The sequence below is a fragment of the Miscanthus floridulus genome, chromosome 10 (assembly GCF_019320115.1).
Source record: "Miscanthus floridulus cultivar M001 chromosome 10, ASM1932011v1, whole genome shotgun sequence".
NCBI classification, from domain to species: domain Eukaryota; kingdom Viridiplantae; phylum Streptophyta; class Magnoliopsida; order Poales; family Poaceae; genus Miscanthus; species Miscanthus floridulus.
The window spans coordinates 20,101,476-20,115,754 of NC_089589.1; the positions used below are offsets into that span (position 1 = coordinate 20,101,476).

Below are 14,279 nucleotides of genomic sequence, written 5' to 3' on the forward strand. Positions count from 1 at the left end.
TGATCAACTCTTGGCTTTATACATTTCCATTACAAAAGTAGGAGTACTATATACACCTGCAGTCCACTGGGAAAGGTCCACCACGCGGGGCCACCTTCAACTCCATGTAAATTACCTAAAAAGACGAGATCGGCCCATGTTTTTATACATTCTTGTTACAGTAGTATATACTATACGTACCCACTGGATGATGGCTCCTCCATAGACCATAGTCCATACCCACCGCGTCAACGTACAATGAAAGCGAGCCCTGTTCATCTCAGGTTCTGAAGGCAGAAGCTTTGGAATTGGATCCTCGCTCCGGTCAGGCCTCAGTCCTCCAAACAGGTTAGTGATCAGTTCTGCCACTGATTTTTCCCCATCCATGGCAAAAGCACTTGCCTTGTGCTAGTAACCTCTGCTTCCTGATCCAGTGATCCGTGATTAAGCATGTTATAGATGATGGTCTCTGTGTTAGTGTCTGTACAAATAAATTTGGAGTAGATGACCTGGGATATAACCCGGACAAATAGGACCTTATGGAACGTAGACGCACCATATGATGCTGGTTGAATTTACACCACACACACGGTTTTTGAAGATTTGATTAATTTGTTTCAACTTCCCGCTTCTGTGTTGCAAAAGCAACCATAAGCTGAAATAAAGAAGGCCTAACAAATTTCAAAAGTTACAATTGTATATTGACATTCCTTTGCTTTATGCTCTGCCCTTGGTTATACTACATATTCTGTTGGAGGAGCTGGGAAATTCCATTGCCCTCTCTTTTGAGGTGAAAGCTTAATTCATATAGTAGTATTTGAAAAAAAAACAAGTACCAAAGAGTGACCGCTGTGGAACAGCAACCGTACCATGAGCGTTCTACCATTAATTTAGGGATGAAAGCCAGTTTGTCCGAGAATCCACAAATAGACTTAGTTTTGTAGGTTGAGGTTACCCTCATAACACATAAAAATTAAGTATATTTGTGGCTACATTAATTCTCTAAGTCAAGTTGTTCTCTGAAGCATGAAGTTGATATAGGTCAATCTTGCTTTTAGGAGTTAACTAAGAGTTGTGAAGTAGTGTAGAGTGCAAGGCACATCTGTGCACCTTACTATGGGCTTGTTTGGGAGAGCTCCAAGTGCTCTAGATCCACACAAAACCGCTTCAAATCTAGTTCTTTTTACCACAAACACCTCAGCTCTGTGGAATCTAGATCCACCAAAAATCCAGATAAGAGGACCAGATCCTTGGATTTCCTCGAGCACCTCAAGAGATGCTCTGAAAACTCATGGATCTCTGGAGTTGCCCAAATTATCCACCATGCCACTCATTGCACAAAATTAACAGTTCATTTTGCTTCTTTTCTTTTGGTCACGACAAGCCCCAGCCCGAGCTCCATCGAGACCGCCGCCCGCTCGTGAGACCGCTCCCGTGCCCCTCCTAGGTTCCAGCTCCATCATCGCGCCTTGCACCGCTGGAGCACGCTGCTTCTGTGACCTCGCCGCTGCTGGCTGCCCGCGTGACCTCACCGCGCGGAGCCCACTGCTGCCTACAAGACCTCGCGCGCATGGAGTCTGCTACTACTCGCGTGACCTCGCTCCGCTGCCAACTCCGCCCAGCTCCAGCGCCGGCTGTGCGCATCCCAGTCGCGCATGCTCGGCCCCCGCCGGTCGTGCAGGCGCCACTCCCCCCCCCCCCCCCCCCGGCGCGTCATGACCTTGTCACGCCGCCGGTTGCGCAGTGGCCACCCCGCCCTGACGCACAGACCTCGCCACGTGCATCTCTCCGGGCGGATTTCGCCACGCGCACGTACAAGGATGATTTTTAGGAAGGACATGAGCCTGATGCACGGGCCCAAAGTTGTCATGAGAGAGAGGAGAGGAAGGGCTCTTGTTCATGGGCTACAATTTGGCTAGTTGTTAGGCCAGCCCAACAGATCCACCGTGGAGCTCTCCTAAAGACTTTTCTCAGCAACAGTGGGATCCCAGATCCAAGTTGGAGCTGCTCCTGGATCCCGGTTTTCAGACTTGAAGCTCTGTCAAACAGGCCTATACACACGAACTAGCTAGTGCTCCCTCAAATCCAGATCCACAAGAGCCCACAACAAACCAAGACCTTAAGCCTAACTCAACCTAAAAGACTACCTTGATAGATGAGGATTGCCCCGCCTTATATAACATGCTCCTCTACCATAAATTTTGGATGTTGGACTAAACCTAACAGCAAGTAGCCTTGCATATATGCATCCATGATCCACATGTGTCACTCTCAGAGGGGTTCTGAATGACCAAGCCAAGAGTCGCCCAACAAGCATATGAGAAAGGACAGGCCAAAAAGAGGTGCACCAGACACTCTTCCTGTGCTTGAGTACAAAGAACACAATTGTAATTATCCAAAGCCATTCTTTTTCTTCTCAAGAGCTCTCTAGTACTTAATCTATCTTTTAGTAACAACCAGAAAAAGAATTTACGCTTGTTCTGACAACAAGACTTCCAAAGCCATGAGAATGCTGGATGGACCTGAATATGTCCCATGATGTGTTTATATGCTCTCTTGGAGGTAAAAATTATTGAGTTCCAAATATAAGTCCAAGAATCAGAGCCAATCTGTAAGTTGATGCTGTCAGCAATAATCAGAAGCTGGTTATACTGTTGGTATGCTTCTTCATAGAGTGGGAGGTGAAATAAATCCTGAGGTGCTGAGGACTGACAGAACTGCTGCACTGTGATATATTTGTTCTTTGCAAAAGAGAATAATTCAGGCATTTGAGTGCTAAGAGAAAAACCATTCCATGAATCAAGCCAAAAAAAACATGTAGACCCACTGGCAACTGTGGCCATGGCCATGCCTTTGAAGGTTGGTATAAGTTTTTGAATATCACGCCACCAGAAAGAGCCTGTACGAGTTCTAGCTGGTGGTCTTCCATTGGCATACCTTGTCTCCCAAACTAGCTGAACCCAGGGAGTGTCGAATCTATTGTAAAATTTGTGCAAATTTTTAAGAAGGCGGCTCTGGTTTTGAGTTTGCAGGTTATGAACACCCAAATCACCATTTTCTTTTGAAAGACACACCATAGGCCAAGCTGCTTTTGGTGGTTTCTTATCATTGAGATCAGATCCACGCCATAGACAGTGCTTCCTAAACTTATCAATTTGCTTGACAACTGTTTTTGGAAGTAGGAAGGTAGACATTGCAAAGGTAGGCAAGGCACTGAACACTGCATTTGTCAACTAAAGACGGCCTGCTTGGCTAAGAAAGGATGAGAGATACTACAGTAGATAGTCAAACCCACATGTAGACTGTAGTGGGGACGAGACTCGAGAGTGAAGACATAACAGAAACTGACCTGGCCTGGACGTCCCTCTTTCAAGTTGATGAAGGAGCAGATCGAGCTGCCTACCTGTCCTAAGTCCCAAGGACATATTATTCAGTCGCTCTTTGGCCTTGTCCAGCATATGTACATGAATTCAGTGCGCCTCAATATATATGACTGTGCTCGATGTGTAGGTTATACGTCGCTGCTTGGTAATTGCTATGAACTCGACGACTCCTATCCTTCCATGAGCTTGACTCGACGCGTCAATAATTGAGCTCCATGGGTGCGTAGCGTAGTACGTACATGGTGCATGCATCTATGTCCATCTCTAGCTGGCCAACCAATCTTTACTACGAACTGTCCTGGACCTCTTACGAATTCCTCCTCTCTGCGCACGAACAACGCCCATCCCATTTCCATTTTGGACACAAGGCGGCCTGCGGGCCATTACCGAAAGAGGCAGGCATGCGCTCACGGGACTGCCGCAGTGCCATGTTACGCGCTGGGTGGCCCTGCCCCACCATGATCGCCAGGAAGAGCAAAAGCTCCAAACGAATGAAGCAAAGGAGGCACTGTTCATGTACTGGCCGGCCAATTATTTTGCCTGGGCGTACACAAACTCGGCCAGTAGGCCCTCGAGCATACTGCGCCGGTGTAGCCTTATCACACTCACACATGGTGTACACTGCACGCACAGGAGTTCAGTGTGGTTCCATTCCATGTAGCGAGCAGTGTGGCTCCATGTATCTCTAGATAGCTGGCCAAGAGCCTTGAGAGTTGAGACCAAGAAGACGATCTGCATATCAACTCGACATCCTTTCTTTCCTCCTAGATCTGGGTCACCGGGGGCGGGGACGAGGACTCCAGCTCGTTCCGCCTCGCTGCCGCGTAGGGGGTATACGTCTCTCTGGGACACTGGGAGTCTGGGAGGCGCGCCCAGCAGCTAGCAGCCTCACCAGCCCGCCTGCGTAGCTAGACGCCGGCCGGTCTCCCGTGTCGCCATCATCTACCAGGTTAGTGCCTCCTTGCTTCGTTCATTTGGAGCTGGAGGCCACTTTGCTCCTACATAGCTTCTTGCGCGCGCGTGCATACAGTTTAAAATCTTACCAGCTGGGTTCTATGTAAACCACATCTGATCTCGATCTCTGCTGATCTGTGTTGTTTTCCTTTCTTTTTTTTCTTTTTCAGAGAGAATCTGTGTGAGTGTCAAATTTCGGGCAGATCTTACCAGCTGGTGCCTTTATTTATTTATTTATGCATTAAATCACCGGATCTACTGCCATGTCTTGTATGAAACAGTCACACTACAAAAGGTTCATCACTGACTATGCATGTTTGGTTTTTGCCTAAGTGTTCATGCGGAATAGGGGGCTATAGTTGCATGATTTTGTAACGTCGTTTATTTGGTGGAATCGCTTTAAATCCGAATATGTTACGCCTCTTGGATACATACCTCACAACAGATACTATAAGTGGGCTTTGGGGCTACATGACTACATCTGAATTACGTTGATGTTCTTGGGTAGCCCAGGATGAAAATTAAACGCGAAAAATACCACCATTAAAGAATGTACTACAACAAATTTACCCTTTTTGAGTACTACTGACCAGTAAAAGCACAATTTATATTTGCAAAAGTACAGTTTTGAGTGTTAAATAGACCCATTTCATTAATTTTGGTGAACCAAATTAACCATTCGAACCATGTGTTGTAAGGGATAATGTGAAAATGTATCACATCAATCCAAAGTCCATCCTCAAACAAAATGAGCTAGTTAAGATTGGAGTTAGGATCTAATGATCCACCACACCAAAACCCCCTCACCAAACACTTCTTTCCATGCCAAACACATTTGGAAGACCGCGACGCCTCCAAAAGTTCGTTTCTTCTTCTGGCTAGTAATGCATGGTCGTTGTTGGACAGCACACCACTACAGGAAAACGCCTCTTTGCCGACTGCTTGCCCCGGTCGGCAAAGGCATAAACCCAGTCGGCAAAGGCTTTGCCGACCGCAAAGCCACGTGGCAGTCGGCAAAGAGCAGTCGGCAAAGCCTGGGTCGGCAAAGGCGGATTTGCCGACTGCCACGTGGCACACAGTCGGCAAATCCTTTGCCAACTGCCACGCCAGCAGTCGGCATAGCCACGTGGCGCCGTCAGCCCTGACGGCAGGCTTTGCCGACTGCTGTTTCCTCGGCAGTCGGCAAAGAATTTTTTTTTCAAAAATTGTTTGCCGACTGGCCTCCAGCTCGGCAGTCGGCAAAGAAAGAATTTTTTTTTTTGAAATGTTCTTTGCCGACTGCTTTCGGAGTTGCAGTCGGCAAAGGTTTGACCTCTTTGCCGACTGCCTCCCATTGCAGTCGGCAAAGACTCTATCCTGGGGTTTTTTTGCCCAGCTTTGCCGACTGTAAACAGTCGGCAAAGCTGGAATTTTTTTTTTGCTTTTGTTTTCTGTTTTCTCGCATCAAAACCCTGCAAAATCACAAATTATAATCCAATTTCACCAGAAGCACCGGTAGCACCATTTATATCACAATTTCATCACATTTGTCGCCAACATCACCACATATATCACAATAACGCACAACATCACATATATCTCACATATATGTCACAATAACAACCACACAAGTGCATTACAACCATCACATGAAGTCCAACACGTCGAACACCACAAGTCGACGTCCATCACACGAAGTTCAACATAACAAGTCTAGGTCCATAACGAAGAAAAGAAATACATGACAACAACTTCGACGATACGGTGGATACATGATAACAGAATCGACAAGTACCTAGCTCGTCGCGCCGTCCCCGGTCTCGTCGTCCGCTCCACCCCCAGAGCCCCCAGGGTTTGCCCACGGAAACCCCCTTGGACCAAATTGAGGCGCCTGCGCGTACTGCCACCCTCCGCGCACCGGCGGCCACGAGTACGTCGGAGGAGGGCCACGCGGAGGTGGATACGGTGGATAGGGTGCAGGTGGTGGATACGACATCATCTGATGGCCGGGACCTCCAGGAGACGGGTTCGAACCCGTCGACTGTACCTGCACAAGTTAAACGCCAAGTGATGTCATTAGTATCTGCAGCATGGACACACAAGTTAAAGCAAGAGTCAATATACTCACCGGGGTCCCTCCAGGAGCGACAAGAGCAGGCACAGGAAAAAACTCTGAAGGAGGAGGCGGTGGAGCGAACATTGGAAGAGGAGGCGGTGTAGACGCCCCGGGCGTCTGCATGGACTGGAAGAAGCTGGCCATGTTCTGCATCTGAGTGTTGTAGTGCTGCTGCAGGCTTTGCTGGTAAGCCATCTGTTGCGCCATCATCTGCGCGTGCAACGTGGCGATCCTCTCCTCCATCTTGGCCTCCATCTGGGCCTGCAATATTACATCCGCAGTGTTGATTGTATGTACAGGTGCGAAACGAGTGAACGACGAACGAAACGGCACTTACCTGTGACGCTGACTGCCGCCGGGGCGCTACGGGGATGTCGCTGGAGCTCGTGGGAGTGGATCGAACCTGGGTCAGCGTAGGAACCTAGGACGGGTCGAGGGCGCTGTGGGCCATGTAGTAGCGGCCGTGCTGCTTCCCTGGTCCCAACCTCTGCAGGAGGTCTGTGTCCAGGGGCTCGGCGGTGGGGTCGAACGTCTCCCCGTAGCGCTGGCGAGCCGCGACGGTGTACTCGGTGGCCTTCTCGTAGGCGGTGGGGTTGGTGTACGCATCGGGCCCGTCCTCCGGGTTGTAGACGTTGTTCGGATCCGTCGCCTTGCCCTTGTGAGAGAGGAGGTACGCGGTGTACTCGTTGATTTCCTGCCCACCGTGCGTCTGCGTCTGCATTGAAAACACAAACATGGTTACAAGTATTGACAATTGAGCGCAAGGATTAAGACATGAACGGACGCATACCCATCTTGTCGCGAACTGGGGGAGGGGCTGATTCCCTTGGTGGTGTGACACCCCTCGCATCTGCGCGCGGCGGCCCTGACGGTCGGCGCGCCTCGCGTACGCCTCATCCGTGCGCCACATGCGCACAATCTCCGTCCAGCATTCCCTGTGGTTGTCGCACCACGACGGACACACCTGCATGACATCAAGTATTTGACATGCGAGAAGATTAGTGTAATGTTTCACTGAAGGAATCTGAACGAATGTTGTCATACTTAATTACCTGCTCGTATTGCGCTTGGGTGAGGTCGGCCTCCCTCGAGTTCATTCTCTGGTGGATTTGGGGCTTCTTGATGTTCTCTCCAAGCACGTTGGCGTGGAAGTCGCGGATGGCCTGTATGCGCGCCTCATGGTACAGGTCCTTGAGACGATCTTTGCAGACCGCCTCCTGCACTCGCGCCGCCTGGGCTGCTTTACCCTCCTCGCACGTGAAGAAGTCCTGCACACAGACACATCATGTAGCATTTCCTTTTTGCAAGAAGTCCGACGAATGCGTACTATTTAGCAATGCGGTGCGATGAAAGACTCACCCAAAACTCCCTCTTTATCTTTGCCGCGATGGTCTCGCCACCCTCCTCGACGAGGTAGAAGTGGGACCACTTGGTGGGCACCTTCATCTCGCCGTTGACGTTGACAAGGCCAGGGTAGTACTCCTTAATCAGGAGGCCCTGGATGCCATTGATATGGCGTGCTTGACCTGCTCCACTCACAATCTTCCAGGAACTGCACGAGTCATTAAGAACAATTATTAGTCTTCAGTTCGATTTTTGACATGTCATATGAACAAGTAGTGAAATCAATAATGGTTACTTACGTCTGGCCCACGGGTGTGATCACCGGGCGCTGGTGGAATTGCGGCCGCACCCTAGGAAGCTGCGTGGGCCCGCGCGAGTACACCTTGGCGAGGACGAGAACGGCAGCCTCCTGGTCGCCTGGCGACGTCCGCTGGGGGGCTGGGACCCCCTACTGGACGACCCACGCACCAACACCTCCTCCTCCTCCTCCTCCTCCTCGTCGTCGGTGGTCTCCTGCGGGGGGACCTGGTACGCCGAGCGTACTGCTCGATGCGGCCGCTGCCGCCGTCCGCCTGGCATTTTGTCGAGTACCTGCAATGACAAAGAACAAAACTGTTAGCATAAATAAATGACAAGTACTTGTAAAGGAACATAATAATAACAATATAGTATTACATGGCCTCGTAATTATCTCCGCGAACGGCAATATCTCGGGCGTGGAGTCGTCATCTCTATCACTATCGTCGTCATCGCTATCAATATTGTCGAGCTCCCTTAAGTCATCACTGTCATCATCATCCTCATTGTCTCCATAGTCATCATCATGTACCTCCTCCTGGACAACTCCATCGCGCTGCATCTGCCATCGCTCAAGCATTCTTAAGTCCCTGGCATCCTGCACCTCCTCACCCTCGTCCTCATCGATTTCGTTGTCTACTTCCATGCCCATGAGCGAACCAATGTCGATCTCCAAGGTACCTTCTAGCCCCTCAGGTTGATAGAACTCATCGGTGCTTGGGTCAAAGTTGTAATCGTCGTCGTTTGGGAGAGGCGCTTTGCCGCGCGGCGACACCAAATGCACAAGGCTCCACCCCGCAAGCTTCTCGTCTTTTTGGCACGCCCATGGGAGGTAATAAACTTGCGTGGCGTCTCGGTTGGCCACAATGTAGACATCGTCTCCTTTATAGCTGGAGTCCTGTCGAATCTCGACTTGACCTATCGTAAGGTCTTTCCTCGTGATATCAGGATCGAACCAATGGCATTTGAATACCACCGGCGCTAAAGTCCCGGCACCCTTAAAGTTGAGCTCGTATATCTCTTCGACTATGCCGTAGTAGTCCTTCCCATCCGTGCCGGGCGTACGAACTCCGCAGCACATGGTTTTTAGGTTGGGTCGACTCTCCTCGTAGCTTCTCGTGCGAAAGCGATAGCCATTCACATCATAAACGGTGAATGACTTCACCCTACGGGAGAAGCCACGGCCCACCTGTTTCAATTCATCGCTCATTTCTGCATCCGTTCGGGCCTGCAAGGGTAGGAGATCGTTACATAACTCGCTCCGGGGAGCAAAGTGGAATCACAAAGTCGGAAAGAGGTTAGTTGGTTGGTACCTTTGTACAGAACCAGGAGATGAAATCGGGCACACCGTGTCTAAGAAGATTGTCTTCTTCTTGCTCGGTAGGAGCCCTATTGCCTCTCCAGTATTGACTAATAAATTCCCTGAAAGAAGGAAGAAACTAGAGGGTCAGACCATGATAGATGGAGGATAGTGACGGCGTAGGTAACAAGCTCATTGAGAACTTACTTCTGATAAGGAATCACTTCATCAAGGTTGATCAACAATGTGAACATGATAGTCTGCCACTCCTGATGGTTCAACTGCTTGTTGGTACCTGCGCTTCCACTCCCGAGATCCCCTTGGAAAAGGCTGAGTATCGATGAGTTCTCGTCAGCGTTGTAACGAGGGGTTGGATTGTGCATGCTGGGAAGCTTCTCAGTATAGTACGCCTGTGTGAAGGTCGACACCTCCTCTAGAACGGAGGCCTCTCCCACGGAAGCCTCAATCTTGGCTTTATTTCTACAATTTTTCCGAAGAAGCTTTAGACACCTCTCGATTGGATAGCACCAACGGGCCTGCACAGGACCCCCCAACCGTGCCTCGCGCGGTAGGTGCAAGATCAGATGCTGCATGGACAGAAAGAAGCCGGGTGGAAATATCATCTCCAACTTGCTCGAAACTTTCTAGCCACCCGACGTCGCCACTTGCTCGAAACTTTCTCAAATTTTTACCACAGCCTCCGCATGCGATGACAAGACACGTCGTCAAGTTTCGTCATTTTCGGACTCCGTTTCGATTTTATAAAATTTAAAAACACTTTTCACGCGCGTGGCTCGGCGTGTTCCGACACCAACACGGTCGAAATTTCACGCGAGGCCCCGCACACGGCCTCAACATGCTCCAAACATCATGAATATCATTTTCTGAATGGCCGGATTCCATTATTTCATGTACCTGCAGTTCAAATCTGGAGCTGTCGGAAAAAATCAAAGAAACAGAAAAAATCTACGGAATATAGCAAAATAAATCAAAATGACCCCAAACTTGGAATATATCATGTATTTACTGTATCAAGGCAACACAAAAAAACTGGGATCGAAAATCGAAAAAAAAAATTAATTCTTTGCCGACTGCCATCAGTGGCAGTTGGCAAAGAGCCTTTGCCGACTGCCAGGGAGGATGGCAGTTGGCAAAGCCTGCGCCTTTGCCGACTGCTGACGGAGTGGCTGTCGGCAAAGGTGACGGCGTGGATGGCGTCAATCATGGCCTGCCTTTGCCGACTGCAATTCTTTGCCAACTGCCTGGCAGTCGGCAAAGCCATGGCTTTGCCAACTGCCTGGCAGTCGGCAAATCCAGGCAGTCGGCAAATCCTGCTTTGCCGACTGCAGGAAATTCCAGTTGGCAAAGGGACCTCTTTGCCGAGTGTCGAAAAAAAACAGTTGGCAAATAAAATTGCAGTCGACAAAGAGCCAGTTTCCTGTGGTGCACAGAAGATTTCGCCATGGGTTGCAAGAGTCCGATTCATGCATTCTCTATGATCAACTACCAGAAACAATGGATCACCTTCTCGTTGGCTGTGTTTATAGCAGAGAGGTGTGATGATTCATCCTGAGGAAGCTTCATCTGCAGGATGTCATCGTGTTGCAGGAGGAGAAGGCAATGGAATCGTGGCTTCGCAATAGGAAGCTGATCGGCAAAGAAGACGCTTTGAAAGGAAAGGAATTCGAGAACCTTTTAATGGTACCCAAACCTCCCTGATGCACTTGGCGCTGAAGATACAAGCACCTGTTGTCGCTGTCTATGAAATATGTTTTGATGGTGTCTAGCTGGTTACAAGCACCTGTTGTCGCTGTTGTCGTTGATGTAGGTTGCTTCCTCAGGTAGTCGCAAAATATGTTGCCGTAAATCACAACCCCATGCTGCTATAGGGCCGTTTAGCCTCGGTAATCTGCGGATTACTGCTGCTGTTTGTTATGTAACTGTTATGTTGTCTTCTCCTGCTTAATGAATACCGTGCCAAGGCACGTTTGAGAAAAAAAAACACTTCTTTCCATTAAGCAAAGGGTGGCGCCTTCTTTTTCCAGGGTAGCAAATGCTTATAGCCTTTGGAGTTGGACACCTCGGACTTGGCTGGTGTGTGGTCGTGTGCTGTTTAGTACCTAGAGCCATCGACAGAATTTCATATTCTGTCTTCCGAGAGATGGAACCTTGCTAATTACGCCCTCTTTTCTAAATTATAATTCAATTTTACTTTAGTTTACTTTGACCTTTTCCTACATCAAACTTTCATAGCTTTGACCAAGTTTTTACTAAAATATATTAACATCTACAAACTATAATAAAGGCACTATCAAAACATATTTCATAGACAATTGAAAGTAATTTTGATGTTATACATGTTAGTGATTTCTTCTATAAATTTCATTGGTATGTGATTTGTTAAGGGAATATTTTATGGTTTCCAACTCTGCACAGTAGCACACATGTATGTTTACTTTGTGCTAGTTTTCTCTTCTATTTTAATAGTGGCATAGTTGGTATTTAGAATAATATGTTGGTGTGCTTTATGGGAATTAATTTTTTATATTACAAGATGGTAATTTAGAAGTTAATTTGAGGGGATTTGTAAATTTATTTTAACATGATAGAGTTAGGTACATTAGATACATAGTTTAAGATGTTACATGGATTATTATGATGGTAGATGTGAGTAATTTAGATGCCAATATAGGGTTACTTTAGATTATCTTTTATAATAGTAGTGGTGGGAAAGTTAGATGAAAATGTGTTAAATAAATGCAAATTCACGGTTTAATTATACCTAATTGGTTGCAGGAGGTTTCTGAATATATGTGACAATTTTAATGATCTACCTTTCTATTGCATCTTGTAAGGACTAGGGTGGAGCCTCCTTTGAGGGCCTAATTAGTAATTGTAAATTTGTCTCAATTTCCGTAGATTCATGCTATGTGCTCATATGAACATCACCTTCTACTCTTATAGTCTTATGTGAGATTATTCAACCAGTGGAATTCTAGCATTGCAGCAGTGGAATTCAGCATGGGAGATGATGCGACTGAACCGGAGGTGATGTTGATGAGACCGCTCGTTGGTGAGCATCCTGTTGTGGCGAGGCAGCCAACAAGTACTACTAGCCCAGGGATTGGCGAGCAGGAAACTAATGGTGATGCTCCAGAAGCTACAAGTCAACAAGCGGAGGTATATACTGAAGTGACTGGCAAGCAGGAGAGTACTGGTAATCCTTTTTCTTTGAACAAGTACATTCAATCCTTTCATATATCTCTCTATCTCTACTTAATATTAAAGAATGAAGCGTTTCTTTGCTCAACTCCTTCCCTTCCATTCTCCGTCGAGAGCCTCTGCTTTCCGATTTTGATTTTTTCCCCCTCTTCTCGCTTCTTGATTCGAGGATTCTTTTTTTCCTAGTACCTTCCTATCGGTTCTTTTTTTGCGAGTACCTTTATGTGTGAGAAACCTGAAACTAATAAAAAGGATATAATTTTAATTTTTTTTTCTTCACAAGAAGCTCAGTACAATTGGAAACAAATATGGTCATAGCATGGTGCACAACAATGCAATAGAGTAGTATAAGTAGCAGGTTAGATATCAACAACTCAGTAGTGCCAAGGATGGTTTCAAAGTTTTGTGTTGAAATGCTTGCTCCAATCAATGTTGGTGTGATGACGAGCCCGACTAACGGCTGCTTGAGGCAATAGTGGCATAAGCAGACTTTAGCAGAGTTGCGATAAATATAAAGACATTTTAGGGCAAAAAAGGCAACTACAGATATGTGTGCAAGGCACATGATTAGTCAAAATTTAAATTTATAAGAGGGGCAAAGAATATTAAATATTATTAGAGACTTAGACAACGATTTTTATGGAGCTAACCAGAGAAATGAAGCATACCAACATCTCGCCAAAGCAAACATTACATGGCCACTAGATATATAAGTGAAATAAAAAGGAAGTGGATAAATCTTTAAGCAAAAGATTTTGTTAATGATGTATGGAATTCTTGTATATAAATGTATTTGGGAAGCATCCAGAGAAAATAATTACAGTCAAATAAATAAAAAACAAAAAATTATGTAAAAAAATCTAATAGCTATAATAAAAAAAATAGCTTCCCGCGCAAATATATTCTTTATGCACACACACACTTGCACCGCAGAAACGTTGTAGCTGCTACTCCGTGTTCTTCATTCCCGGCACAAACTTGTTCCGAGGTGGTATTCTCCCTAAAGCACACAAAGTGCTTCATCTGGCTTCCATGCACCATCCTGGGATTTCCCCTTATCTTCCCCCATATTCCTCTTCTCGATGCCTGTAGATAGGGATGCGGGATCGACGACACAAGTATTTTCCTGCCTCTCGAGGTGTGTGACATTCGGAACAGTTTGGAATTTGGCTCAAAGTGGCCCATGTGCCTGTTAATGAGATATTATTAGGGGGGTTTAGTCCCACCTTGATTGTTTAAGGTGAGTTAGACTAACATATAAGGCTTCTAGAGTAAATCTCACCATCCCCGGTGTCGCGGGGTCGAAACTGCGGCAAGCATTGTTGTTCATCAGGTGTCACTGAGTGTGTCTCCGGTGGCTCGGGTGGACTCAAGAACACAAATATCACAGAGGACGCAACGGTTTATCCTGGTTCAAGCTATGGGGCCCTACGTCTAGCAGCAGATGATCCTTATACTCAAGAGCTCCCAAAATTGGGGAGTTATAATAGATTGTAAGAGAGAGATTTGGTAGGGGATCGCTCGGGTCTGATCCTAGAGACCTCATCGCCGGTGAGGTCTTCCCCCTCGTTGGAGAGTCGTCGGAGAGGAGGAAGACGATGGAAGCGGGGAGTCCTATAGACCTCATCGCCGGTGAGGTCTTCCCCCTCGTCAGAGAGGAGGAAGATGATGGAAGCGGGGTAGGAGCTCTCGGTACTCCTCTCTG

General features: G+C 47.4%; 2 protein-coding genes and 1 long non-coding RNA gene across 5 annotated transcripts in view; 1 reads left to right on the top strand and 2 right to left on the bottom strand.

Annotated features, from left to right (window-relative positions):
• Nucleotides 1–4,066: 4,066 nt before the first annotated feature.
• Nucleotides 4,067–14,279, top strand: part of LOC136486347 (uncharacterized) — a 31,048-nt gene continuing 20,835 nt past the window's right edge. The window contains exons 1-3 of one of the 3 annotated variants that reach the window (XR_010766777.1): nucleotides 4,067–4,311; nucleotides 4,487–4,611; nucleotides 12,352–12,569. This is a non-coding gene — a long non-coding RNA (uncharacterized lncRNA). Of the gene's footprint in view, nucleotides 4,312–4,486; nucleotides 4,612–12,351; nucleotides 12,709–14,279 lie in introns of those variants that run through there. The other 2 variants (XR_010766776.1, XR_010766778.1) reach the window with 2 other exon arrangements.
• On the bottom strand, nucleotides 5,792–6,792 carry LOC136486343 (extensin-like). Its single transcript, XM_066483210.1, has 3 exons — nucleotides 6,749–6,792; nucleotides 6,424–6,672; nucleotides 5,792–6,342 (listed from the first exon to the last, which is right to left on the bottom strand). Exons 2-3 carry the CDS (start codon nucleotides 6,664–6,666, stop codon nucleotides 6,091–6,093), a joined length of 495 nt encoding a protein of 164 aa, XP_066339307.1. The 5' UTR covers nucleotides 6,667–6,672; nucleotides 6,749–6,792; the 3' UTR covers nucleotides 5,792–6,090.
• Nucleotides 6,833–9,851, bottom strand: LOC136487141 (uncharacterized). Its single transcript, XM_066484272.1, has 9 exons — nucleotides 9,560–9,851; nucleotides 9,366–9,474; nucleotides 8,457–9,280; nucleotides 8,288–8,346; nucleotides 8,055–8,172; nucleotides 7,771–7,963; nucleotides 7,464–7,679; nucleotides 7,202–7,375; nucleotides 6,833–7,126 (listed from the first exon to the last, which is right to left on the bottom strand). Exons 1-9 carry the CDS (start codon nucleotides 9,733–9,735, stop codon nucleotides 6,833–6,835), a joined length of 2,163 nt encoding a protein of 720 aa, XP_066340369.1. The 5' UTR covers nucleotides 9,736–9,851.